The sequence below is a fragment of the Prunus mume genome, linkage group LG5, assembly GCF_029339155.1.
Source record: "Prunus mume cultivar Tortuosa linkage group LG5, ASM2933915v1, whole genome shotgun sequence".
In the NCBI taxonomy this organism is placed as follows: domain Eukaryota; kingdom Viridiplantae; phylum Streptophyta; class Magnoliopsida; order Rosales; family Rosaceae; genus Prunus; species Prunus mume.
Window position 1 is genome coordinate 7,780,662 of NC_142702.1, and position 26,024 is coordinate 7,806,685.

Genomic DNA, 26,024 nt, shown 5'->3' on the forward strand with positions numbered 1-26,024 from the left:
AACCGAGACCGGAACTGGTTCGGTTTGAATTTTTTTCGGTTTTTGACTTTTTCAATCAACACTGTATTTTTTAGATTTTTTGAATTTGGTTTGGTTCTGTTTTGCAGTTTTGCGATTTCGATGCCCACCCCTACCGCAAAGGTAAGCCCTTGAGGTAACAATTGCGTTGGCCCATGATCAACATCATCAATCCCACTGACATCAGCAACCTGGTGGCCTAATAAGTGGACCCCGCAGGGAATTTTAACGGGTGCGGGCACTTCGCCAGTCAAGTCAAATATAACTTGACACTTATTAACCTGCTTCGTCGGTGGCCTATATGATTGACGAGTTCCCAATAATGGAATAGACGTGAGGTACACATGACTCTCCAATAATTCAATATTTCTGCCCAACCAATCAGTTTTCAATAATTCAATTTGTCTCTTGTTGACGAGTTCTCCATTCAGAAGAATCTTGGCATCAGCTTCAGTAACAACACATAGAACCAATCTTAACGTCTCCCATTTTAAATTTGGAGGAATTTCAAAACTAACTTCACATCCAGCATCGTATTCGTCTCTCTCTGTTCTAACTATTGTTGCATCTTTACAACAGCTGAACCACTTTGGAACTTCATTGCCTGGAAGATGAATGTCGAAAAGAGAATGCGGAGAAGAAGCAGAAACCTGATTCAGAAAAATATTTTCTGTGATGTCGTAGCCGCGTAGTCTAACGCAATTGGTCAAACTCAGTCTCAATCCACGCCCCGGTGAGATTTCTGGAATTTTCTCCAATGATGTGCAGTTATCCAGCAATACCCAAGCCAGTTTTGGAATTTTTTCCAATGATGTGCAGTGGCCCAGCCATACGAATTCTATACTTGGTGGAAGCACTTGTTCTGGAATTTCAGAAGACTCTTGCAATCTCACAAGGCAAGAACCTTCAAGTTGACAAATTTGCTAAAGGATATCAGAAGATTGACAAAATTGTTTCCTGATAGATCAAGTTGTGTTAATGTGTACCAGCAATAAAGGTTGGGAAGCAGCGGTAATTCGGAGTTGCTGGATGAAACTTGAGAGTTCACTTTTTGATAGGTAAGGTTCTCACAATAATCAGCTCTAAATTGAGAAAGCCCAGTAAGATATGCAATTGATGAAGGCAATTCTCTTACGCCACTACTTGATATGTCCAAAAGCCTTACTGATTCCATCTCGACTTCTATTTCTAGGAAACTCTCAAGCCTTTCGCAATCACTAAGATAAAGTTCTTCAAGAGATTTCAATCTAAGTGCTGCAAACCTTGTAAGATTGAAGCATCCATCAAGATCCAATTCTTGAAGCCCAGTAAGATATGCAATTGATGGATGCAATTCTTTTATGCCACTTCGTCCTTCCATATTCAATCTCCATAGTGATTCCATCTCGACTTCTATTTCTGGGAAACTCTCAAGACTTATGCAATCACTAAGATCAAGTTCTTTAAGAGATTTCAATCGAAGTCTTGTTCCAAACCTCGTAAGCTTAACACATCCACCAAGTTCCAAGTGAACAAGTTTATCAAGGAGCCCAACAGAATCATCAATCTCAACCAGACGTCTACACTGACTTAGATTCAAGTACTTTATATTTGGGATTCCGGATAAGTCAGGGATTTTTTCTAAGAATTGACAACCCTTCAAATTCATAATTGTCAGATTTCGCGAATGCTGTGAGACAAGAGCACAAAAATAGGAAATAATTAATCACACGCTCCAAAAGACAAAAACTTAGAAAATAATTTTACATTTTTTTCCGTCTGAAATTAACAACCGTATTTGAAATTATATCTAATGGATGGAAATAATTTCAAATGCATACCTTAAATCCATCCAATTGTCTGATATGACTGCGAGGCATATTGAACTTAACAAGACGGTTTCCTTGAAAATTGGGTGGCAAAGATTGTAACTGACATCTATCCCACTCAATCAATCTTAACGCGTTCGGCAGATAGTTAATTTGCCCACATAGAGATGCATTATGGTTTATGAAAATTTCAAGATTTACCATATTATGGAAGCATTCTGGATTTAAGGTTATCTCAGCTGGTTCTGGAAGCTTCACCATGATGCCTTTAATATTTCCTGTTCCCTAAGATAGAAAAGCATTAACATTAAAAAACGAAGTCATTTTACAAACCAAAATGCAAGCCTACATTTCGTTAAGAAAATTATATAGATTACATAAGGTATTCTTTCTTGTCAAATTGAATATAATAACATATGTGATACTTACTGTACTTTCTGTTAGAACTTGTTCAACATCCTCGTAAAACCACAATCTACTATGCTTGCCAGGATCGGGGGATTCTTCGTAAACTATATCTTTGCCCAATTTTTCTAGTAAGTCGTGCATCTGAATCTTACCATGGTCAATAGTTATCATTGCCTTCTCAATGAGTACTTCAATACAATCTCGGGAGACCTTGTTCTTAGAATTGCTTACTATTTGTAGCACATAGTCCTTAGCTCCACCTTTGAAAAAACATGCAATGTCTAGAAAAACTTGTTGCACAGATTTTTCCAAGGCATCATAACTTTTTCGAAGTATTTTTTGAATACCTGTGTATGGTTCTCCTTCATAACTATCTAATATATTTTGCCAACGATCTTTGTGTTTATTATTACGAACATGACAACCTCAATGTGTTAGAGCTAGTGGATTTCCTTGAGCATAGGCTATTGCTCGTTTTGCGAGTTCCAAATAATCATTTGGAGGTTCACTTTTTCCGAAGGCATTCAAACTGAAAAGCTCAAGAGCTCGGTCGTCATATAACATTTGGACCTTATATATCAAAACAATTCCATGACGTTCTAGCAATCCCCTATCTTGCGTAGTTGTAATGACTCTACTTCCCTCACCAAACCAACCAACACCAGCCAAATTGTCTAATTGCTTCAATTGATTCACATCACCAAGAATTAAGAGAATTTTTTTATGGCCCAACCGTTCTTTTATGACACCAATTCCTTCATCAACACTACAAATTTTCCATTCTCCGCCAAGAATTTGATGAAGAAGAGCCTCCTGTAGCTTGATTAAGTCTCCATCTGACATTGAATTTTCTCTAACCACTACTACAAAAAAGGATAAAGACGATGGGAATTCACCGTCGTGTATTCCGTTTTCAAATGGTCGTGGAATCCACCGACATCTTTTCCATAACCAAACCACGATGGTAAATACCCGTCGTTGTTAAAACAAACAACGTTATCAACAAATGAAAACCGACATCTTTGTACTGCATAAAGACATAAAAAAATAGCCGAGGATGAGAATAGACGACCAACTCTAACAAAGAAACGTCGTTAAAAAGGAAACATATGACATATATTAACAGAACATGGCCGCAAGATACACATACAACGACGAGAACTAAAGCTCAACGCCATTAAATAAACCTTTCACGACAAATAAAAATATGACGTCTTTAAATACATAATAGACAATGTTATTGACACCTACTACATCACTACATTTCCAACAACCGTCGTAAAATAAATTTTCCACTTCGATTTTTCTATGAATGATGACGTGGAAATAGATGTTAGGGTCATTACTTACGACGCATGTATGTACAGAGACGACGTTGAAATACATAAACAACGTCGGTTCCAAATAAATGAGAGCCGTATTACAGAATTTATACGTCATATTTTAAAATATAATCATCGTCTAATGACTCTGAGACGGCATCGTTTCTCATTACACCGCCATGTAAAATAATTTTAACGACACTATCTGAAAATAAACGACGTGGAAAAAATGTTGGGGTCATTAGTTACGACACATTAATTTACAAAGACGACGTTGTCGTCAATATACAACGTCATTACCATAAAAAAGACAGCCGTGTTTCATAATTTATACGTCATCATTAACAAAATTAACGTCGTCTAATTCATATTAGACGGCGTTGTTTATCCGAAATTCGCCGTTTAAAGCAATTTTAACGACATTATCATAAGAAAAGAGACGTGGATACATCAATATAACGTTGTTTTTTTAAGTCCAAATATATCTTACGTCGACAAATTTACCAATAGACTTCAAATACCGTCGTGAATTCATCCTTTTCCACTTCGTTTATGACAGAACATGCGATGTGGTAAATTTATGACGACGTCGTCTTTTGTAACGTTCAGGTTAGATATCTCGTCTTTTAGACATCAGTATTATGGGAATTGGAGTCGTGTTATTTTGAATTACATGGCGGTTCTTTATGCTTCTCCGACGTGTTATCCTGAATAACTGTTTCACAATAGCGTCGTGGTTCTTCATTGTTACGTTGCTTTAAGACGTCGGTAAATATATTGCGGTCGTTGAATGCTCCAAAACATTGTTTTTTATTAGAACAGACGTTTGTTTTTCACATTTTTATCAAGACCGTCGTGTTTGTAATTTGGAACCAGTAATTTTTGTATCTGATTGTTTTGTGGCCAAAACAGTATAATGAAAGTGAAGAAATCACATTACAATATATTACAAAATTAATGCCATACACTGCTGTTTGGGCCAAAATTGACACACCATAAAAGATGGAAGCCCAAAAACTGAAGAGTCAGCCCAAGGCTCATCAGAGCAAACAAAGCTGATTTGGGCCTCACAGACCCAATATAATAGGAAGAGGGAGCCCAGAAATAGGAACAATCCCACGTGACATCTCTGGGATAAAGAAAGTCAGCAATGGAGACTGTCATAGTAGAAGTGATTGAAGGGTTCATGACATCAAGTTGATTCTGAAAAAACTGAAGATCAAATCCCTCTTATATATGTATATTCAGAGATTTTTTCTTCTGTCCCTTCAGAGAAGGTAATTCTCCCAAGGAGATAAGCAAGTTACAATCTCAGAGAGGGATAAGTAGGAAAGCAGGGAGCTGTTGGAAAAGGAATCAAACTAACCATCACGGGTAAAATATCACAAGGGGCAGTAGAAATTGGGAAAGAGATTAGGTTCCTTTTCAAGAAAATCAGGGAAGTGATTGCCTATCTGAGAGCCTATCTGCCAAAACTGAAGAAGAAGAGGAAAAGGGAAATATCTTTGCCGCCCAATAAATAAACACAATCACCTTACTCCAGAGAAGAAACAGTTTACTATAAATGCAAGAAGGAGTGAACAGGGTAAGGACAACCAAAAAATCAATCAAAAACAAAAACTCAAAATGATCACTTGATCTCAAAAAACCTTCAAAACACTGAAGCAACCAAAGCTCATTGAGCCAAAACACAAACACAACAACTCAAAATCAACCAGAAGCTCACTTGAATTCCAAGTGAAAACCAGCTTTAGATTAGAATTCCCAAGGTTCGGACTTAGAAAATAAGTCATTCAAAACGAGATTTCTCTCGTTACAAATTTGGTTTAGCAAAAAACCAAGACAGGTAGAGCTTGAGCTTTTCCCAAACATGAAAACCTCAACAAATTTTACAGTGCAGTCTCTACCCCACTGAAGTCCTCGAGAACAGCCACTTACGCCCTTACAATTTGAAGAAGCGCAGATTCGCCCACTCAGAAGCTTCACAAAAGCTTAAGGTACATTGAAGCTCTGCCAGAATCAACCTTTGGTATCGATTTATAGTTGAAGCTTAGCATCAAGGTTGTCAACGTTCGATCCAGCCACGGACATTTCCAGTCCGCCCATAGAACCTTCCATCTCGACAGAAATGGAGTTCCAAGCTGTATCTTCATCTCTCTAGCATGAGTATTTATTGTTATAGTTTTGTAAAAGGCGATTACGCCTAAAAGCAGATTTAAATTCCATCAACCATTCTGGCCGAACAACCTCTTTATATTGAGATAAATTGTTAAAGTCCTCACCGATCTGAGGCAAGAAAAGAACTTACTTGGGAGATATTCCTCACCCAAATTCACAATCGTTTGTTTGCAGAAATCAGTAACTTGGGGCGCAAGTTATCCATTCCAAACTAAATGCGCTAGAATTTTTATTACTAGCGATGCACGCTCGCACACCAAAGAAAGGCGACTTGTTGACCAGTCTATGGTTCTCAAGGCGGTGGGAACTTTGCCCTTCTATCACAGGAGTAAACGCAAAAGCGGGCAAACAAGCGCCAATTACATAAAGCATCATTCAATCCATATATCTTCACACCCATCTCGAATATTTTGACTTTCTGCCCCATGGAGGTGCAAGCAGTCCCATGGAGGTGCAGCCATCAACCTTACGCCTCACGAATCTTGAGCAAAATGGGCAGAACAGAAAAGGATTTAATTCCAACCCGCCTGACCGTCACCAATTTCGCAGGAGGCATCACCAAAACCCTTGGGATCCTAGATGTGGATGTCTTAGTAGGAAGCAAGAAGTTGAAGGTTGCATTCTTTGTGGTAGATACTACCTCCACCACTTACAATGCATTGCTTGGCAGAGACTGGATTCACCAGAGTCTATGTGTTCCTTCCACTCTTCATCAACAGTTAGCTTTATGGAATGAAGAAGGCTACATGGAGATAATAGAGGCCGATCCACAGCCATTTCTACCTTCTGCCATGTGTTGTGAGGCAAGGTATTATCATGATGACCTTGGTCCTTTCACCTTCTTTGGAGTCAACCAGAACGGCCGCCCCCATGGTGTCACGGCCCATAGCACTAATGTCTAGTCCCAATCAACAAGAAAATGATCGAGCTGCAACAATCTGGTCCATTACAAAAGATTGTTGATATCTGGGAGGAAAGAAAGTTTTTTTGCGAGAATCCGACCATCAATATGGCAGAATTCACTCATGAAAGCACGGAAAGCCAGGAGGAAGAGGAACTACAGGAGGAAGTGCTAGATTTTGCACCAGCCGCTCTGTCAAAGAGGGATCTGAGACGAGAAAAGATTAGCATCATCACTAAAAGCAGAATGGGCAACAACGAGCAGGAATCGAGAGTTACCTTCTATAAATTGCATGTTGATGTCTTTGATGGTCTGCACCATGAATTTTTGAGTCTTTTAAATGCGAATGGACATTCCAATTGTCCCAGCCCTTAAAAAGAACTTGAAGTGCGGTCTTTGGAAGTAGGCGGATCACGGAATCGGCTTTCCACCAAGCATCAAACTCCATGAAGCTGCAGTGTTCAATTCCCATGAAGGATAAAGGGCATCCGCACACTGGCATCTTTGTGGACCTCCAAGTCATCCGCGTCCCTCCAAGAAGACCCCGATTTCAGATGACTTGAGGGGTATGGTGAGGGCAGCCAAGTTGCCTTACGAAGTTGGGATGGTAGAGTTACGCCCCCAAAGATAAGTTGGAGGCTTCCCTCCTCCATGAGGCAAATCTCGGCAAGGTAGCGCTCAGAACTTCTTCAAGTCGGATCCTGCCTCCTCTTGGCTCCTTCTCAAACAGCGGTATCGGCGGAACCAAGGATAGGCCTTTACGATCACCAAGCGCCACTAAGCCGACCTTTTAGTGCAGTCTTTGGAAGAACATCAAATACTCTTCAAGGGAGCGTTTGGGCATACGCCGACATCGAGGTTGAGCGAACTTGGTCTTGAGCAGAATATATGCGAGAACCTCGTTTTGAGAAATAGACTTACGGCCGGTCTGGATCATCCAAAAGCGCACAAAAGCGAGCGAGTTCGGATTCTCGGGGTGGCGGTGTGCGAGGTTCTTGAATAGATGGGCGAGCGTAGGCCCGAGTCAACATCGGTATGATTATGCGAGCTTACGCGGATGCCTATACTCAAGCGAGCTGCGGAAGAAGCGATTAGGCGAGAACAAACACATTATCTGAAGGAACATCATGTCTTTGTTGGTCCTTGTCCTTTCTAAACCAATTTCCTAGCGATTCTGGTTGATGAGGGTGGAGAGATGGTTAATGGCAGCTAGTTTCTCTGGTTCTTCCACGTGATAATCACCAACAACATCAGCAGATCTTCCATGAGGCTGGCAGCGTGAGGTAACGGGGAATTTACCACGCGCCAATTTAATGGCCATGTCATTTAAATCTGAAACCATTCCAAAACGATTCAGACTTAAGGGGCATTGTTTGGGCCAAAATTGACACACCACCAGTGAAAAGATGGAAGCCTAAAAACCGAAGAGTCCGGCCCAAGGCTCATCGAGCAAACAAAGCTGATTTGGGCCTCACAGGCCTAATATAATAGGAAGAGGGAGCCCAGAAATAGGAACAATCCCACGTGACATCTCTCAGGATAAAGAAAGTCAAGCAATGGCGTGTCATAGAAGAAGTGATTGAAGGGTTCATGACATCAAGTTGATTCTGAAAAAACTGAAGATCAAATCCCTCTTATATATGTATATTCAGAGATTTTTTCTTCTGTCCCTTCAGAGAAGGTAATTCTCCCAATGAGATAAGCAAGTTACAATCTCGAGAGAGGATAAGCAAGAAAGCGGATTGTCTAAAAGGAATCAAACTAACCATCACGGGTAAAATATCACAAGGGGCAGTAGAAATTGGGAAAGAGATTAGGTTCCTTTTCAAGAAAATCAGGGAAGTGATTGCCTATCTGAGAGCCTATCTGCCAAAACTGAAGAAGAAGAGGAAAATGGGGAAATATCTTTGCCGCCCAATAAATAAACACAATCACCCTACTCCAGAGAAGAAACAGTTTACTATAAATGCAAGAAGGAGTGAACAGGGTAAGGGACAACCAAAAAATCAATCAAAAACAAAAACTCAAAATGATCACTTGATCTCAAAAAACCTTCAAAACACTGAAGCAACCAAAGCTCATTGAGCCAAAACACAAACACAACAACTCAAAATCAACCAGAAGCTCACTTGAATTCCAAGTGAAAACCAGCTTTAGATTAGAATTCCCAAGGTTCAGACTTAGAAAATAAGTCATTCAAAACGAGATTTCTCTCGTTACAAATTTGGTTTAGCAAAAAACCAAGACAGGTAGAGCTTGAGCTTTTCCCAAACATGAAAACCTCAACAAATTTTACAGTGCAGTCTCTAGCCCTGAAGTCCTCGAGAACAGCCATACGCCTTACAGGTGAAGAAGCGCGATTCGCCCCTCGAAGCTTCACAAAAGCTTAAGGTAAATTGAAGCTCTGCGAATCAACCTTTGGTATCGATTTATAGTTGAAGCTTAGCGATCAAGGTTGTCAAGCGTTCGATCCGGCCCTAAGCGTCTCTAGTCGGCCGGACATTTCCAGTCCAGCCCAGCAGAACCTTCCATCTCGCGAAATGGAGTTCCAACTGTATCTTCATCTCTCTAGCATGAGTATTTATTGTTATAGTTTTGTAAAAGGCGTTCGCCTAAAAAGCGATTTAAATTCCATCAACCATTACGGCGAACAACCTCTTTATCTTGAGATAAATTGTTAAAGTCCTCACCATCGAGGCAAGAAAAGAACTTACTTGGGAGATATTCCTCACCCAAATTCACAATCGTTTGTTTGCAGAAATCAGTAACTTGGGGCGCAAGTTATCCATTCCAAACTAAGTCTGCTAGAATTTTTATTACTAGCGATGTGCACGCTCGCACACCAAAGAAAGCTGACTTGTTGACCAGTCTATGGTTCTCAAGGCGTGGGGAACTTTTCCCTTCCATCACAGGAGTAAACGCAAAACGGGCAAACAACTGCCAATTACATAAAGCATCATTCAATCCATATATCTTCACACCCATCTCGAATATTTTGACTTCCTAACTCACCCACCAGTTCATCAAATGTGTCAACATTTGGCATCCCTCTAGTAAATGGCTCACACTCAATTCTCACATCACCTAAGACATCATCACCAATAACATAATTATATTCTCTATTAGGCATTGATAACACTACCGACCAACCACGATGCATCGGGTCGTCAACAAAAAATACTTGTTTGACTTGAGAAGCCAAAACAAATTGGTCATTCCTATGTCCAATTTTACTCAAATCTACAAGGGTAAATCCAAGTTCGTCCACCACAAGACCAGAAGTACTATCTATCCAATCACACCTAAAGACTGGGATTGTAAACTTTTGGTAGTCAAGGTCCCAAATTTCTTGAATGACACCATAGAAACCCATATTTGAGAGAATTGGGTTTTTATCCTTGGCACTAGCAACTTGCATGGTATGTGCAAGTAAATAAACTCCACTATTCTGAGTTGTGCGCACATCATCTTGTGCCTTGATGTTGAATTTAGTACCTTTAATAAGATAGCTCCTATATAATGGCACTGCCATGTTTGGACCAGCTACTAGCCACCATAAATTTTCTGATACGCCATGATTGTCTTCCTCATTAAGTTCACTTTGAACATGAAAATTAATCATATCTTAATTCAATCTAACATAGAAAGAAGAAAATTAAAAGTCCAATATGTTATTCAATAACATATACCTTGAAGCATAGCCATTGAATGAAAGTGCTATTGTGCTTATCCTGCAGCCACTTTGTTCTCTTTCTAAATTTTGGATAAGCAGTCTTGATGTGGATCATATGTTGCCTACATGACACGAAAAATTCAAGCATTACGGTCCCAAACATATAAGATAAACATAAGAAATAATTTAAAATGGAAACTTAAAGAATAAAACTCATACGTACTCGATATAAGGTAGGACTTCCTCCGTATTCTCCAAGACATATAGATGTGCTTGGTTCAATAAGTCCCGATCAACTACGCTCACTGTGCAACCTGATAATGGCTTTGAAACTCCTATCTTTTGGCTTGAAGGCACTCCAACTATACTAACATCAGATAAATGCTCGGTACAAAACTCTACAATACTTCAGCTATATACCGCTCAGCAATGCAACCTTCGGGATGAGTACGATTCTGAACATACCCCTTTAGCACTTTCATATATCTTTCAAACGGATACATCCATCTAAAATATACTGGCCCACATAGACGAACTTCTCTAACAAGATGTACTACTAGATGAACCATGATATCAAAGAATAAAGGGGGAAAGTACTTCTCAAGCAAACACAAAGTAACTACTACATCTTCTTCCAACTTATCTAGCTTGGAAACATCAATAGTCTTTGCACATATAGCATTGAAGAAAAAGTACAAACGAGTTATTGCATACCTTACAGGCTTCTCCAAAAGCAGAACGCAATTGCTACAGGAGCAATTGTTGCATTAAGGTATGACAATCATGTGATTTAAAGCCAAGAAGTCTTGAATCTTGTAAAGATACAAGATTTTTTATATTTGAAGAATAACCTTCAGGGACCTTCATACCAAAGAAAGAATTGCAAACCTCTCTCTTCTCTGCTCTTGACAAATTCCAAGGCCCGGGAGGCAAACGAGTACGTCTTTCTCCATACTCGGGTTGCAAATCAATTTTGACCCCCATGTTCAATAAATCTAATCGAGCAGGAATCCTATCTTTATTTTTTCCGAGGATCTCAGCAATGTACCAATGATACTATCGCAAACATTCTTCTCAATGTGCATAACATCTACGACATGCCTCACAGGAAGGTATTTCCAATACTCGAGATTAAAGAATATTGATTTCTTCTTCTATCAAACTCTGTCACCATCTTCAACCATATGCAGCACTTCTTCTCCGGTTAATGGCTCGGGAGGCGTGCCATATTCAGGTTTCCCATTAAAAGCTGCACGTTGCCTCCTATGTTGATGATTGAATGGTAACCATTTTCTATGCCCAATGTAACAAATTTTGTGGCCATTTTTCAACCTGTGACTAGGTGTATCATCGCCGCATATTGGACAAGCTTTATATCCTTTAACAATACAACCAGATAAGTTTCCATAGGCGGGGAAATCATTAATTGTCCACATTAATGCAGCTCTGAGTGTAAAGTATTCTCCATTATGTGCATCATACACTCTTCTAATCCCATCCCACAAAGATTTTAAATCATCAATCAAAGGCTCCAAGTATACGTCTATATCATTTCCGGGTAGTTTAGGACTGGAAATCAATAAGGTCAACATCATGAACTTTCGTTTCATGCACAACCATGGAGGAGATTATATGTAAGAGATAAGCGGCCAGCAACTATATCTGCTACTTAGAGAACTGTGAGGATTGAATCCATCAGATGAAAGAGCCAATCTCAAGTTTCTCGGCTCATTACCAAACTCAGGCCATTTATCATCAAGAAGTTTCCAAGACGGGGAATCCGCCGGATGAGACATCTGACCGTCAATTGATTTTCTAGCAGCATACCAAGTCAAACTCTTAGCTTTCTCATGTGATCGAAACATCCTTTTAAACCTTTTAATTGGAGGAAAATACCACACCACATTTACTGGCACACCCTCTTTCATGATTGAATCTTTGCCTTCCTTCCATCTTGAGATACCACAAGTAGGACAATTAGTTGAATCATCATTCTCCTTCCTATACAAGATGCAATCATTGGGGCATGCGTGCATTTTCTCATAACTTAGCCCCAATGCACACAAAGTCTTTTTTGCCTCATACATAAAGGCCGGTACTGTATTTCCTTCTGGAAGCAAATCGCCTTGAAGTATTAATAATTCTGTAAAACAAACATCACTCATCCCATGTTTTGCCTTCAAATTATACAACTTCACTAATGCCAATAACTTCGTGTACTTTCTACAACCAGGGTACAATGGTTGATCTCCATCCCTAATCACATTGGCAAACTCATAAGGATCAGATCCAAAATCACCAAAATCATTATCATCCATCTCTATTTCTTCAGACACAAAACTGTACCTACTATGGTCATCATCTTCTTCAACATTTCTACTAGCATTAGTAGTTGCTTCACAAGGTTCTCCGTGAAATGTCCAATTCTTATAGCTTTGGTCAACTCCATTAAAGTATAAGTGATCCCTTATAATTCCAACCCCAAACAATTTCAAATTAACACATTTAACACATGGACAACGGATATGTGTTGTAGTTAGAAGATTTTCTACAGAAAAGTTCAAAAATGCTTCCACCCCTAACTCATATGACTTCGATCTTCTATCTGAGTGCATCCATGACTTATCCATCTCCGACAACACTATACCCTATTATATATAATAAAGTGAAAAGACAAGTAATGACCATCACTATAGCAGATTATATAAAGTTCTAATAGCAAGTAATATAAAACACAGACGACGATTTTTAAATAAAAATAGACGTATTTGACATATATAGATGATGGATTTTCAACAAACGTCGTCTAATTACAACCACAACGGTAGTTAAAGAACACCGTCGTGTATAAGTAATACAAATGACGGTTTATGAAAAAACCGTCGTCGTATGCCTAAAAACGCGTCGATATCCCAGTTTATTTTCAAGATCCCAAAACCCTATTAAGAACACAACATATACATGAAACCAAGCATGAAACCAACATATACATGAAACCAACATATACTAAGCATGAAAACAATAAATCCATTCCTAATTCAACATAACAGAGAGTGATTAAAAGATCCGATAAAATTAAATTCATTCCCTATTCAACATAACAAAGAGTGATCAAGAAAACATTAAACAGAAAATCCATGAACCCATACCTCCAACAACATTATTAACATATCGCAAAACATATATCTAAAACCCTTTAACAAAACAACCTAATATCATTCAATGAATTTACAAGGGGAAGATAGGGTTTGTACTTACAGGTTAGCAGAGCTCACAGATTATGGCCTACTTGGATTCGACGGAGCCTGAAGAGCCCAACTTTGAATTAGAGATGAAGTGAGAGAGCGAAATGTTATGTTGCATGAAATCTGAAAATTTTAGGGTTCAGGGTTAGAAGTATAAAACTAAGAGCCAAATCTAAAAATTTTAGGTCGCGCGAATATTTTTAGAAAGCGCGCTCTTTAAAACATCGACGGAAAAAACAACTGTCGTTAAAAGTTCACTTTAAACATGACTCTTATTACATTAAAGACATCGTGGTAAAACTCTGTACGACACAAAATCAAACAAAAGTCGTCAAAACTAAGAAAAACCATGGCAAAGTTCTACCAAAACCAACGTAAATATAGTATTCCACGACGCAAACACTGAACGTAACGCCGTTTATTTTGAAGAAACCACGTCGTCTATTAAACCAGTAGCGTCGTTAGAATAACCTTTTACGTTTCTTTAAATTGATGACGTTGTTATTCATGTAGAACATCATTTTAAAGGAACATAAACACCGTCATCAAAAATATAAACATGGACTGGAGACATAAATACCGTTGTTAAAAAATAATACCCTAAACCCTAAATTATATATATCTAAAATATAATTTTATAAAAGTGTTTATGGTTTTACAGCCTAATATATAACAAACATAAACCCCAAACCCCAAAAATTATACTTTAACCCTAAACCCTAATAAATAACAACCTTAAACCCTAAACCCTAAACCCGAAACCACCAAACTATAAGCGATGTTATGACTCATCAAAACAATTTTGTTTTGGCTGGTTATTTTAAATTTTTATTACTCAAACTGCATTTTTTTTAAGGTTTAGGGGGAAGAAAATATATCAATGACTTCATAGGAGTTAACGTTGCATTTTTTGGATTTATTTTAAATTTATTTTGAATATTTTGAATTAAAAATAATAAAATATTCTTATATCAACAACAAACCACGTCTGGGTTAAGAAATTAACGACGTTGTAAATCATAATAAACGACTCACTTGTAAAAAGGACGTCGTTTAAAAGAGAAACCATGGCGGATGTTTCACCATCCGACGTAAACTCAATATTCCACGACTCAATCACCGTCGTTAAAAAGTAATAACCTAAAACCTAAACCCTAAATTATATATTTTTTAAACATAATTTTATAAAAGGGTTTGTGGTTTTACAGCCTAATACATAACAAACATAAACCGTAAACCCCAAAAATTATCCTTTAACCCTAAACCCTAATAAATAACAACCCTAAGCCCTAAACCCTAAACCCTAAACCTCAAACTATAAGTGATGTTATGACTCATCAAAACAATTTATTTTTGGGTGGTCATTTTAAAATTGTATTACTCAAACTGAATTTTTTTAAGGTTTAGGGGGAAGAAAATATATCAATGACTTCATAGGAGTTGACGTTGCATTTTTTTTATCTATTTTAAATTTATTATGAATATTTTGAATGAAATAGAATAAAATATTCCTACAAACACAGCAAACCATGTCGACTTTAAGAAAGTAACAATGTTGTGAATATAATAAACGACTTACTTGTTCAAAGGATGTCGTTTAAAAGTGAAACCATGGTGAAATTTTCACTAAAGTGACGTCCCATGGACGTACAAACGGTATATCACGAATTAAACAAAAAAGGTGTCGCCGTGTAATTTAATTACCACGTCATATATGTCGTCTAAATATCCTTTTACATCGGTTTTTGACATAATTATGTCGTTGGAAAGTTATTACACGTCGGTTACGCAATTTATTTTTTCTTTTAAATTAAGAAAACCTCAACAAATTTTCAGGGAAAAAAAGGATGTATATTATAGACAAAATTTGTACATTATATAAAAATATCAAGTGTTCCAAACATCCTCTACTCCATATGAAGGCAAACAAACTCTGCCCATTCATTCCGGACTTCATCAATGGCTTCTTGGGGGTATGGCGCTTGCTCTTTTCCTTTGGCAAACTGCAATCCATAAACAATGATTATTAAGCTTTATAAATAAAAAGAAATTCAATCACAGACAACGCTATTTTTCATAACCGACGTAGTATATCGATTCAACGATGGTAATTTTAAAGGACCGTCGTTGATAATACAAAAAACCACATAAAATGTATCTGAAAATTTTCTTCTTACCTTCTTCTCAAACTCCAAGGAAGGATCCATGATGATGTCCCTCTTGAAGCGCATCACATAATACCCGCATTCGACACTGCTGGGTTGCTTTGGTGTGCCTGTGAGTTTTCCAAATTGGTGCTTTACGGCCTGAGTGCGCCTATGTGGGAATTATAAATTTTTAAAGCATTCACGATGTTTTTGGCCTCCTCATCAACCACACGATTTCGGGCAGAGGATCCAGAAAATAGACGGTTTCCCTCTTTGCTCTCACAATCAGCAAGACCCAATGACGGCTGCACAAAATTAATATAAAAAACGACGGTTAATATAAAAAGTCAGCACAAGAAAACACACGACGGTTATTTATAAAAAATGACGTATTATACAGTTTTACATGACGAAATAACGTAGCAATCGACGTCATTATAAATTTATCACGACGGTAAATAACTAACGATGTGGTTAGTAGTTTGAAAGGACTCAATAAATAAAGCACCGACGTGGTTAGATGTTTCAAACGTCACAAAATTATTTAAACAGTTTTATACGCAGTCAGTTAGTGAAAATCATACAAACAAAATCCTATTAAAGAGACTAACCCTGGATTGTAAGGCATCATGAAAATCTGTTCACCATCTATCTTCTGAAGTCGACCTGCTATCAATGCGTGATCATCGATTAGTGACCCGCGTTGGCACTAACTTGAGCGGGGTCGATAAAGCCAACCATGCTGCACATATTTGCTTCTTTCAAACAATCATATAAGCACCTAAATTATAAAACAAAGATATATTAAAAAGTCAGCACAAAAAAACACGTGACGGTTATTTATAAACAAACGACGTATTATACAATTTCACACGACAACTTAAATAGAAACCGACGTTATAACTAATTTATCACGACGGTAAAAACGAACGACATTGTTAGTGGTTTCAAACGACGCAATAAATAAACCACCGATGTCTTATGCTATAATGATTTTTTTTTTCAAACACAAATTTGATTGTGTAATAAATATTTGATAAGGACAAACCTCATATATACTGCAACCACAGTAGCCCCAATTTCTTCCATGCCTGCTAACTGTGTAATATCTTCAGGCAAGACAAAGGTATTGCGATCTACACCAAACACCTCCTTCTCAATTGTGAAGGTCATGATCTTCTCCTGAGGCGTTAGTGTCGTTTTCACATAACGACAAAGGGATTGTAAGGAAGATGGCACCTCCATATTTGAATAATCGACTACTTCAGTACCCTGTTTAAAGAAATAAAGCAACATAAAATGACGTGGTAATTCAATAAACACGACGGTTTAAAGAAAACAACGTCGTCTGATAATAATTTAAACGACGGTAATAAAACACCGTCGTGTTGAATAATTTATTACGTCATAGGAAACAAATTCCGACGTCTAATTTGAAAACAAACGACGGTTTAAAGAAAAATATCGACGTCTGAAATTTGAAAAACAAATAAAAAAGGCAAAGTTATGAGAATATACCTTTTCGTCATGCTTTTCTTCATCTTCTGTTTTTCTTTCTTCTCTTCATTTTGTTTTTCTTCTTTCTTCTCTTCATCATTTTTTTCTTCCTTCTTCTCTTCTTCTTTTTTTTCTTCCTTCTTATTATCTTCATCTTTTTTTCCTTCCTTCTTCTCTTCATCTTTTTTTTCTTCTTTCTTCTCTTCATCTTGATTTTCTAAATCCCCAGATTTCTGTTTTAAGTAATAAAGAAATATATATAAGACAGATTGTACAGAAAGTAAAAAAATTAAATCAAAACGTTGTGGTAAGGCATAACATAAGACGGTATGTAAGAATTATGGATGTCTTAAAATTATTAAACGATGGTAAATAATAAACGTCGTGGGATTTATCTATTACGTCGGTAAGGACTAAAACCGTCGTCTAAATAACCACAAAAGTTTTCAAAAATAACGACGCCTAATGGCGTGTAAAACAAGTAAACTAAATACGACGTGGTATTGAAATACAAACCACGGTTTATTTATAAAATCGTCGTGGTATGAATTTCAAACGATGGTTTTCTTCATAATAACGACGTCTAATAGTTTTTAAAAAAACAGAGAATTCAAAGTTCAGATATGTTACCGTTTCTTCCTGTTGTTCCCCATTTTTAGCAGTATCATCCTCAAAATGTAGGGATCTCACATCAGCCCCATAGCAGCTTGCTTTGTCAAACATTGGATTTTTGGGACTTTGGTTTTGACAGGGGCTAGTTTTAGGTTTAAGCATGCTTGGATCAAAATTGGGGATGAGTTGGGAAAGCTGACATAGTAAATTTTCCCTCTCAGCCTCTACCAATTGCTTGGTTCTAGCCTCCATCCTTAAAGTCTCTTCCCTTGACCTAGCTTCCATCTTCTTAGTCTCTTCTTGAAGGACAATTCTTACACTTTCCTTTAAATGATCGGCAAACTTAATCCTCTGTTGTTTGGGTAAATTGAAGTACTGCCTAGGGGAAAATCCCAGCACCTACCCCTCTCACTCCCCCTGGATGCTCGGGACCCAAAGCCATGGTCAACACATCATTGCTTCCAGATACACTGAGACTACCTTCCGAGACTTGTTTTTGCAATTCATCCTAAAACAAAGATATAAAAAAAAAAAGTAAGCACAAGAAAACACACGACGGTTATTTATAAACAAACGACGTATTATATAATTTCACACGACGCAATAACATAGAAATCGACGTTATTATAATTTTATCACTATGGTAGCTACTAACGACGTGGTTATTCGTTTCAAACGACGCAATAAATAAACCACGGCGTCTTATGCTATAATTACAAAAAACAGAGCAGTGATTCCATATTCAAACCTTTAACGACGTTTTTTAAATCATTTCAACGTAGTAATATCATTCACATGATGCAAAAATTAACCACCGACGTCTTATGCTATAATTATAGAAAACAGAGTAGTGATTCCAGATTTAGACCTTTCACGACGTTTTTAAAAAATTTCGCGTAGTAATATCATTCACACGACGCCAAAATAACATATGCGTAATAAGAATTATACGACTTAATAAAACAGAATAGACCTTTAACGACGTTTTTAAAACATTGCGACGTAGTAATATCATTCACACGACGCAAAAATATAACATAAGACGTAATAAGAATTATACACAATTTAATAAAAATTTAAAACAGAGTGTGTAGGCTTACAATTAATTTTGCTTTCACTGCCACCTTTGGATCCGAGATATTACCATGTTTGTCCTGTCTAGCTTTCTTCCATAAGATAGATCGATCAATTTCTACCCCAAGCATGGTTTCCTCCAATTGATCCTCTAAACCAGTATATCCTTTTCGAGACAATTGATGATTGTACTCAAGTTTCTCCCTAATCTGTGAATGTTGAGAATGCACAGACTCAAATTCTTTGGATAACCTTGAAGCTACAAAGGCATCCCATTCTGCTTTCTCTATGAATTTATATATTTCAGGGGGTTGGCTTAATTTCTCCCTCTTCTTGATGTATGGAAGGATATAATGCCTCATTAGTGTAGACTTGAAATCCTTCCATTTCTTGGCAGCAGAAGATAACACCGAGTTCTTTCCCCCTTGACCTACCACAAAAGCCATGTCTACGGCTTCCCAAGTCTACTCCTTTATATCCTTGGGGATTTCAGCCCATTTCTTGTCCACAAGTGGGACTCTGGAGCATGCCAACACACCAATGTAGGACTGCATCTCAGTATGTGCAGGGCCACATCCTTTCCCCCTTTTATTGTACTCAACAACTGGCTTGATTTTCTGAAATTTTCTCTTCACAACACGAGGCATTGTGCTCATACCTCGACCTGACTTTGAATCCTCAGAAATTGTTGTCGTGCTGGTTGGTTCTGTCTCAGCAGATGAAACAAACTTCATCTTCTTCAAGGACTTGTCTTGAGAAGTTACCATTCCAAGCTCCTTACCTCCATTTTTTTTGGAGCCAGAGTCCTTACTTTAGTCTTGAGAAACCATGGTTACAGAAAAAACAAACCTGCAAGTGAAAATATTTTAGGAAAAAATTAAAAACACAAACGATGGTTATTCATAAAACACGACGTATGATAAGATTTTACACGACACAATAGCATAACATCAGACGTAATAAATGTTTAAAACGATGGTACTTAAACAACGACGAAACAATGTAAAAGAAGACGTAATAAGAACTTATTACGGCGATATTTACACGCCGTCGTGATATTTAAATTCACACGACGTTAGTATTAATATAACGTCGTGGTATGGACATTCACACGACGTAAATAATAAGATACCGCCGTCTGTATAAGAATCCAAAACCGTTTTTCTTTCTCTGTGAATGTTTGATTGCATGTTTAATTTCTCTGAAACATGGTTTTTGGTTTTCCTAATTTGATAAAATACAAATAAAAAGAAAGAAAGGTTTGGCATCTTATATAGACGACGGTATCTTAGTACAACGTCGTGGTATTAACATTCTCAAACCAAGCCTGGCCAAAACGACATTGTTTTGGACCAGGGTTTTTAAATAATAAAAAAGTAAAAAAACTGAAACTGAGGCTGAAACGTGGGCTTTTTTGTGGGCTTTTCAAATGGTTTATTTCCTTACTTAATTGAGTTTTAATTGAGAGTTCTTTTTATTTAATTGGGTTTTGGGAATTCCTTAATTAAGTAGGATTAGGAATTCTCTCTATAAAAGACCAATTTAACATCACCTAATTTTATCAAAGTGTGTGTGCATCACAAGAATCCTGTGTTTTTTTTCCTTCTTGAGTAGGCCAATCCAAAGTAAGTTGAATGCATTTTTTTTTCTTTGAGCAAACTCCAATTTTGTTTATTCTTTTTTTAATATATATATATTTTTTTTGTGTGGTTATTTAGCTCTCTGTATTAGTAAGATCAGTAGCAAACTCTAGTGAATACCAGGCTACATGACACGTTATTCGAGGTATAATTAATTTTTATTTATTTATTTAATTGATAATTTGATAATTATTTATTTATTTAATTGATAAATTATAGTCAATTAGTCATAGTAATAGATATAAAACCCTTATTTTGTTCTAATTGTACAGTTATGGAACGGTACTTTCAGAGAAAGTGTTTAAATCCTCCTTCAAATAATCCGAGTAGTTCAAATCCTCCTTCAAATAATCCGGCTAGTTCAAACCCTCCTTCAAATAATACGGCTAGTTCAAATCAACCTTCAAATAATCCGCCTACTTCACATCCTCCCTTGAATAATTCGGGTAGTCCAAAACGATCGGAGGTCACTGAGTTGGATGAAATATTGGCTAATCTTCCTACAGACCCTGGACTTAGACCTCCAATGACTTATTATAATCCCAATTTTTTAGAACAAATCCGAAGAGCCTATCTGCAAAGGGGTCCTTGTCAGCCTAAAAGCCAAAACGACATGCCTCAAACACTTATGGGGAAGAGTAATCGACGTTTTCTTGTGAAATGGTTTGATTCATTTGTTTGGTTGGAGTATAATAAAGAGAAAGATGCTGCATTTTATTTTGATTGTTATCTTTTTAAATGCGACTTTGATAAACAAGGAAATGCTGTAAGCGATGTCTTCACTAAGAAAGGGTTTAAAAATTGGAGGAAGGGACCTGAGAATTTTAGGGACCATGTTGGACAAGTTGGAAGTCTTCACAATAAAGCTACACAAGATTGTACAGATTTAATGAATCAGAAGCAACATGTTGAAACCATTGTGATCAAGCAAACAGACCAAGCTCGTGTTAATTATCGCATTCTATTAATTGCTACACTTGATTGCACTAGATATTTATTGCGACAAGGTCTTCCTTTTCGTGGCCATGATGAAAGCAAAACATCTAGCAATAGGGGTAATTATGTGGAGCTTTTGCAATTTCTTGCCGATCATGATGAGAAAGTTCGTGCCGTTGTGTTTGAGAACGCTCCAAGGAATCTCAAGTATATTGCTCCTAACATTCAAAAAGAACTTGTCAACTCTTGTGCCGCTAAAACCATTGATGCAATTATTAGTGATATGGGCAATGCATTCTTTTCTATATTGGTAGATGAATCACGTGATGTTTCAATAAGAGAGCAAATGGCGGTGGTGTTGCGTTATGTGAACAAAAAAGGGCAAGTAATTGAAAGGTTTGTAGGTGTCCAATATGTCTCTGATACGACTAGTAGCAAATTGAAAGAGGCAATTGAGCAGTTGATTTCTTCAACAAATTTGAGCATGTCCAGGCTACGAGGACAGGGGTATGATGGCGCTAGTAAAATGAGAGGTGAGCTCAACGGTCTTAAAACACAAATTTTGAGAGAATATCCTCAAGCATATTATGTCCATTGTTTTGCACATCAACTACAACTAGCTCTTGTAGCCGTAGCAAAGGGAAATGAAAACATTGCTACTTTCTTCACAACGGCTAGTGTCGTTAATATTATTGGAGCATCGTGTAAGCGTCGTGATGCACTTAGAGAGCAACAACAAAAAGATATTATGAAAGCTCTTGAAATTGATGATCTTGAAATGGGGCGAGGGTTAAATCAAGAGACTACTCTCAAATATCCTTGTGATACACGTTGGAACTCACATTATGATACTTTACTTAGTATTAATACTATGTTTCATCCGGTGGTGAAGGTGCTTGAATGGATTGTTCATGATGTCAGCCAAGATAATTTAGGTGAAGCAAATAGGTTGTTGAAAGAAATACAAACTTTTGACTTTGTGTCTCACTTATATTTGATGAGATTTATATTGGGAATCACAAATGATTTGTCGAAGGCATTACAAAAGAAAGATCAAGATATTGTGAATGCGATGATGTTGGTCCAAAAATGTAAGCAAAAGCTACAATCTGTGAGGGATGATGACTTTGATGATTTGCTTGGCCAAGTATCAATGTTTTGAGGCAAAAATGATATTGACTTTCCTAACATGGATGATTTATTTGTACCACAAGGGAGATCAAGACGTAAAGCTCAGAAAATCACAAACCGCCATTATTATCGTGTGGACTTATTTCTTACTATCATTGATAAGCAACTAGTGGAATTGAATAATCGCTTCACTGAGGTAAATACTGAATTGCTTCTTTGTATGGCATGTTTGAGTCCGGCTTATAATTTTGCAACTTTTGACAAACAAAAAATACTTCGTTTTGCTAAATTTTACCTTCAAGAATTTAATGACCGAGACCTCATGAAGCTTGAAGATCAACTTGGCTTTATATTGTTGATATGCAGAGCAGCACAGAGTTTTCATCATTGAACGGAATTACTGATCTGACAGAAAAATTGGTGAATACATGAAGGAATAGAATATACAACTATGTGTATTTACTTCTTACATTGGCTTTAGTTTTACCCGTTGCAACTGCTTCGGTTGAGAGAGCTTTTTCAGCTATGAATATTGTGAAAACACCATTGCGTAACAAAATGGGGAATCAATGGTTGAGTGCTAGCTTGGTTGTTTACATTGAGAAAGATGTTTTTTCTTGTATTAGTAATGCAAATATAATGCGACGTTTTCATGATATGAAACCTCGTCGGCAACAATTGTAGGTTAATTGTAATGTTATTTTTTTAATTAATTATGAATAACATTAGTATTGTTTAAATGATAAAGATGTTTAGTTGTCCTTTTTTTTTTTTTTTTTGAGCTCTTAGCTTTTAAAGATGTATGACGTATAAAGTGAATAAATACGACGTTAAATTTTATAATACGTCGTTAAATGAAAACCCCAATGTGATGAGATTTAAAGATACCGTCGTAGAACTATACGAGAAAGACGTCGATATATTTATCTTTGCCGTAGTTGTACATTAATTTAATATGGCGGTATTTTGTATTTTACCGTCGTGGATTTATTTGTAATTATACGGCGATTTATACGAAAACTTGGCCGTATTAATTTCTGCGTAAAAACGGCGGCTTTTTTTGAAATCATCGTCTTTACTTTCTACGTCGGTCGATTCATAACTTCTGCTGTTCTTTGTTGGCTTTGATTTTACTATGCGGCAATCCTATTTCAATAAGACGTCGGTTTTTTAATTAGGTACGTCGTGTTTTAGGAACAGCCATTTGAATCTCCATTTTTTAGGTGTCTAAGGTGTTATTACACAGCGGTTTTAAAGAACTGTTGTCTTTTAAAAAACAACGACGGTTTTCACTTAGACCGTCGTTTTTTTCTGGTCGTCTTTGTCACTTTTTGTAGTAGTGAACATTTGACAAGAAACAACTTCCTTCAAATTTATGTGCAATTGCATTCCATATAGCTTTTGCAATTGTTGTCTTGCCTATTCCAGATGTCCCCCATATCCCAACAATGCAACGACCATTCCCACCAGCATCTAAAAAAAGCCTTTCCACATCTTGTACACGAGATTGAATTCCAACTGGGTATGTGGCCACATGCCAAGATGTGCGTCTCAATACTCGGCTTATGATTTCATCAATAATGTTGTTGAGTGTTGAGGCCCAAAATATTCACGGTTCGGCCCAAATAAATTCTCGGCCCAATGTGATGCTTTACCAAGAAGAAACCCGATTTGGGCATGCGAAAGTTCATCATATGCGCTTGCACACATGCCACGCCAAACGACACGCCACGCTAAGTTATCATTCCGCACCTAATCACGCCACAAGCTTAAGTGGGCCCCAAGCCACTCAAATACCCGGGGCTTGCTTGAGTGGGTTGTGGCATGGATGGTGATAAATCAACATGAGGCCCATTGATGGACCAAGAAATGGAAAGTCTCGGGTTGCTTGGGAGCCTCGAGACTCAAGCCCATTTCTTAGGCCCAAACATGTGGGTAAGCACAAGAGAGAAAAAATAGCCCAAAAGCCCAAGCAAAATAACCTAGCCAAGAGATAACCCAACCAAAAAATAATAAGCCCAAATCAAGAAGCCCAACAAGCCCATTCGCTTAGAAAGCCATCTTGGCCCTTAGAAAAAAACCAAAATAGCCCACAAGAGCTTCAGCCTTTTGAAAAACAGAGAACACGTGAAGGAGTAGATGGCAGGCTCCTTAAGCAAAGCTGCTGGAAACCAGTCCCAAGCCAAAGACATCCAAAGAACCGATGAATACCATCCCGCATGCTGTCAGAAGCATCCCTTGGACCAGCATACATTTGCACCTCTTTTCCTTCATCAGATTCAGCCAAGGAAGAGGAAAGAAAAGAAGAAAAACAGCAAACCAAGATTGGAAGCTCTCATTGCACAGCCGCGGGAAAGGGGGATGTTGAGCCCCCAAATCCCCTGAATTCATGAAGATAGACAGAAGCAATCTTTGCCAAGAAAGGGAAGTCAGAGAAGGGGAGGAGAAAGGGAGAAAAGCTCAGCCAAAGTAAGTAGAAGCCATTAGGGTTTCTTGAAAAATGGTGATTTCCGGCAGCTATAAATTGAGCCTTCCCCTACCCAACAAACTCAACCCACAACCTTCAGAGAGCAAGCTTTCTCTCTAACTTGCAAAAACTCAACAAGCTCGTGCACTGTTCATCTTCTTCTCCGATTTGTTTTTTGGCAGCTGCCAGAAGAACTCTGCCTTTCTTTTTCCTCTTTCCCTAGTCGAATTCCTCACAAAACACCTCATTCCTTACTTAAACACTTTCTTTTCTCATAAACCAAGCCTAATTTCTCTCTTAGTGCTAAACCCATGTTGATTTTGCTCCCATGCCACATGCCACTCATGCTGAGCTGAAAAGACTATCTGTAAGCATGCCAAAACTATCTGCAAGTTACCATTATTCTCGTTGGTGAAGATAACCAAAATACTTCCTAAGGCTCTACTGCCTTTTCGAGGTATTTTGGGGCTTAATTTTCGAACTCAGGCTCAAGGGGCAATTTCTTCCATTTTGCCCTTTACGGCAGTCAGGCCCGTAGTAGCTGCGGAAGAAAAAGCCCTACATAAATTGGCGACTCTGCTAGGGATTAAGCCACTGTCTGCACCAATGCCTCCAAAGAAGAAGACCAGAAGCAATAAACCGGAGGAAATAAAGAGATAAGAGCATTCCCTCTTTCTTTTTCTTTTTCCTTTCGTTGGCTATCTACTTTGTAGAACAAACATAATATAGATTACTCACATGCTCCCTTTGCTTGTGTCTTAGATATCCATTCTCAAGCAAAACAATATCTTGTAAGACGACTGGGGGCTTCAGCCAACGTGCAAGCCGCTGACCACCGTCGTCAATGGTTGAGGCTAGCTCTGCCGTTCACCTCTCCGCCATGATACATCATCAGCAAGTCTGGCCATCGCCGTAAATCACCTTCAGAGCAGCTCTCACCTCTCTAGAGTTGTGAAAACACGGTGAG

General features: G+C 37.8%; 1 protein-coding gene and 1 pseudogene across 1 annotated transcript; one reads left to right on the forward strand and one right to left on the reverse strand.

The window, feature by feature from the left end:
• Nucleotides 1-907: 907 nt before the first annotated feature.
• On the reverse strand, nt 908-2,405 carry LOC148916791 (TMV resistance protein N-like). The gene is made up of 3 exons (XM_089052289.1): nt 2,256-2,405; nt 1,839-2,111; nt 908-1,687 (listed from the first exon to the last, which is right to left on the reverse strand). Exons 1-3 carry the CDS (start codon nt 2,403-2,405, stop codon nt 908-910), a joined length of 1,203 nt encoding a protein of 400 aa, XP_088908415.1.
• Nucleotides 2,406-20,797: 18,392 nt separating this feature from the next.
• On the forward strand, nt 20,798-23,274 carry LOC148916792 (uncharacterized; annotated as a pseudogene).
• The last annotated feature ends 2,750 nt before the right edge of the window (nt 23,275-26,024 follow it).

Excerpts from the sequence above, each read along its gene's own strand:
- LOC148916791 (XM_089052289.1), bottom strand. The coding sequence starts at position 2,405 with ATGATAACTATTGACCATGGTAAGATTCAGATGCACGACTTACTAGAA. Across the intron at positions 2,112-2,255 it reads AAGTTCTAACAGAAAGTACA|GGAACAGGAAATATTAAAGG; the intron begins GTAAGTATCACA and ends TTTCTATCTTAG. Across the intron at positions 1,688-1,838 it reads GACAATTGGATGGATTTAAG|CATTCGCGAAATCTGACAAT; the intron begins GTATGCATTTGA and ends CTTGTCTCACAG.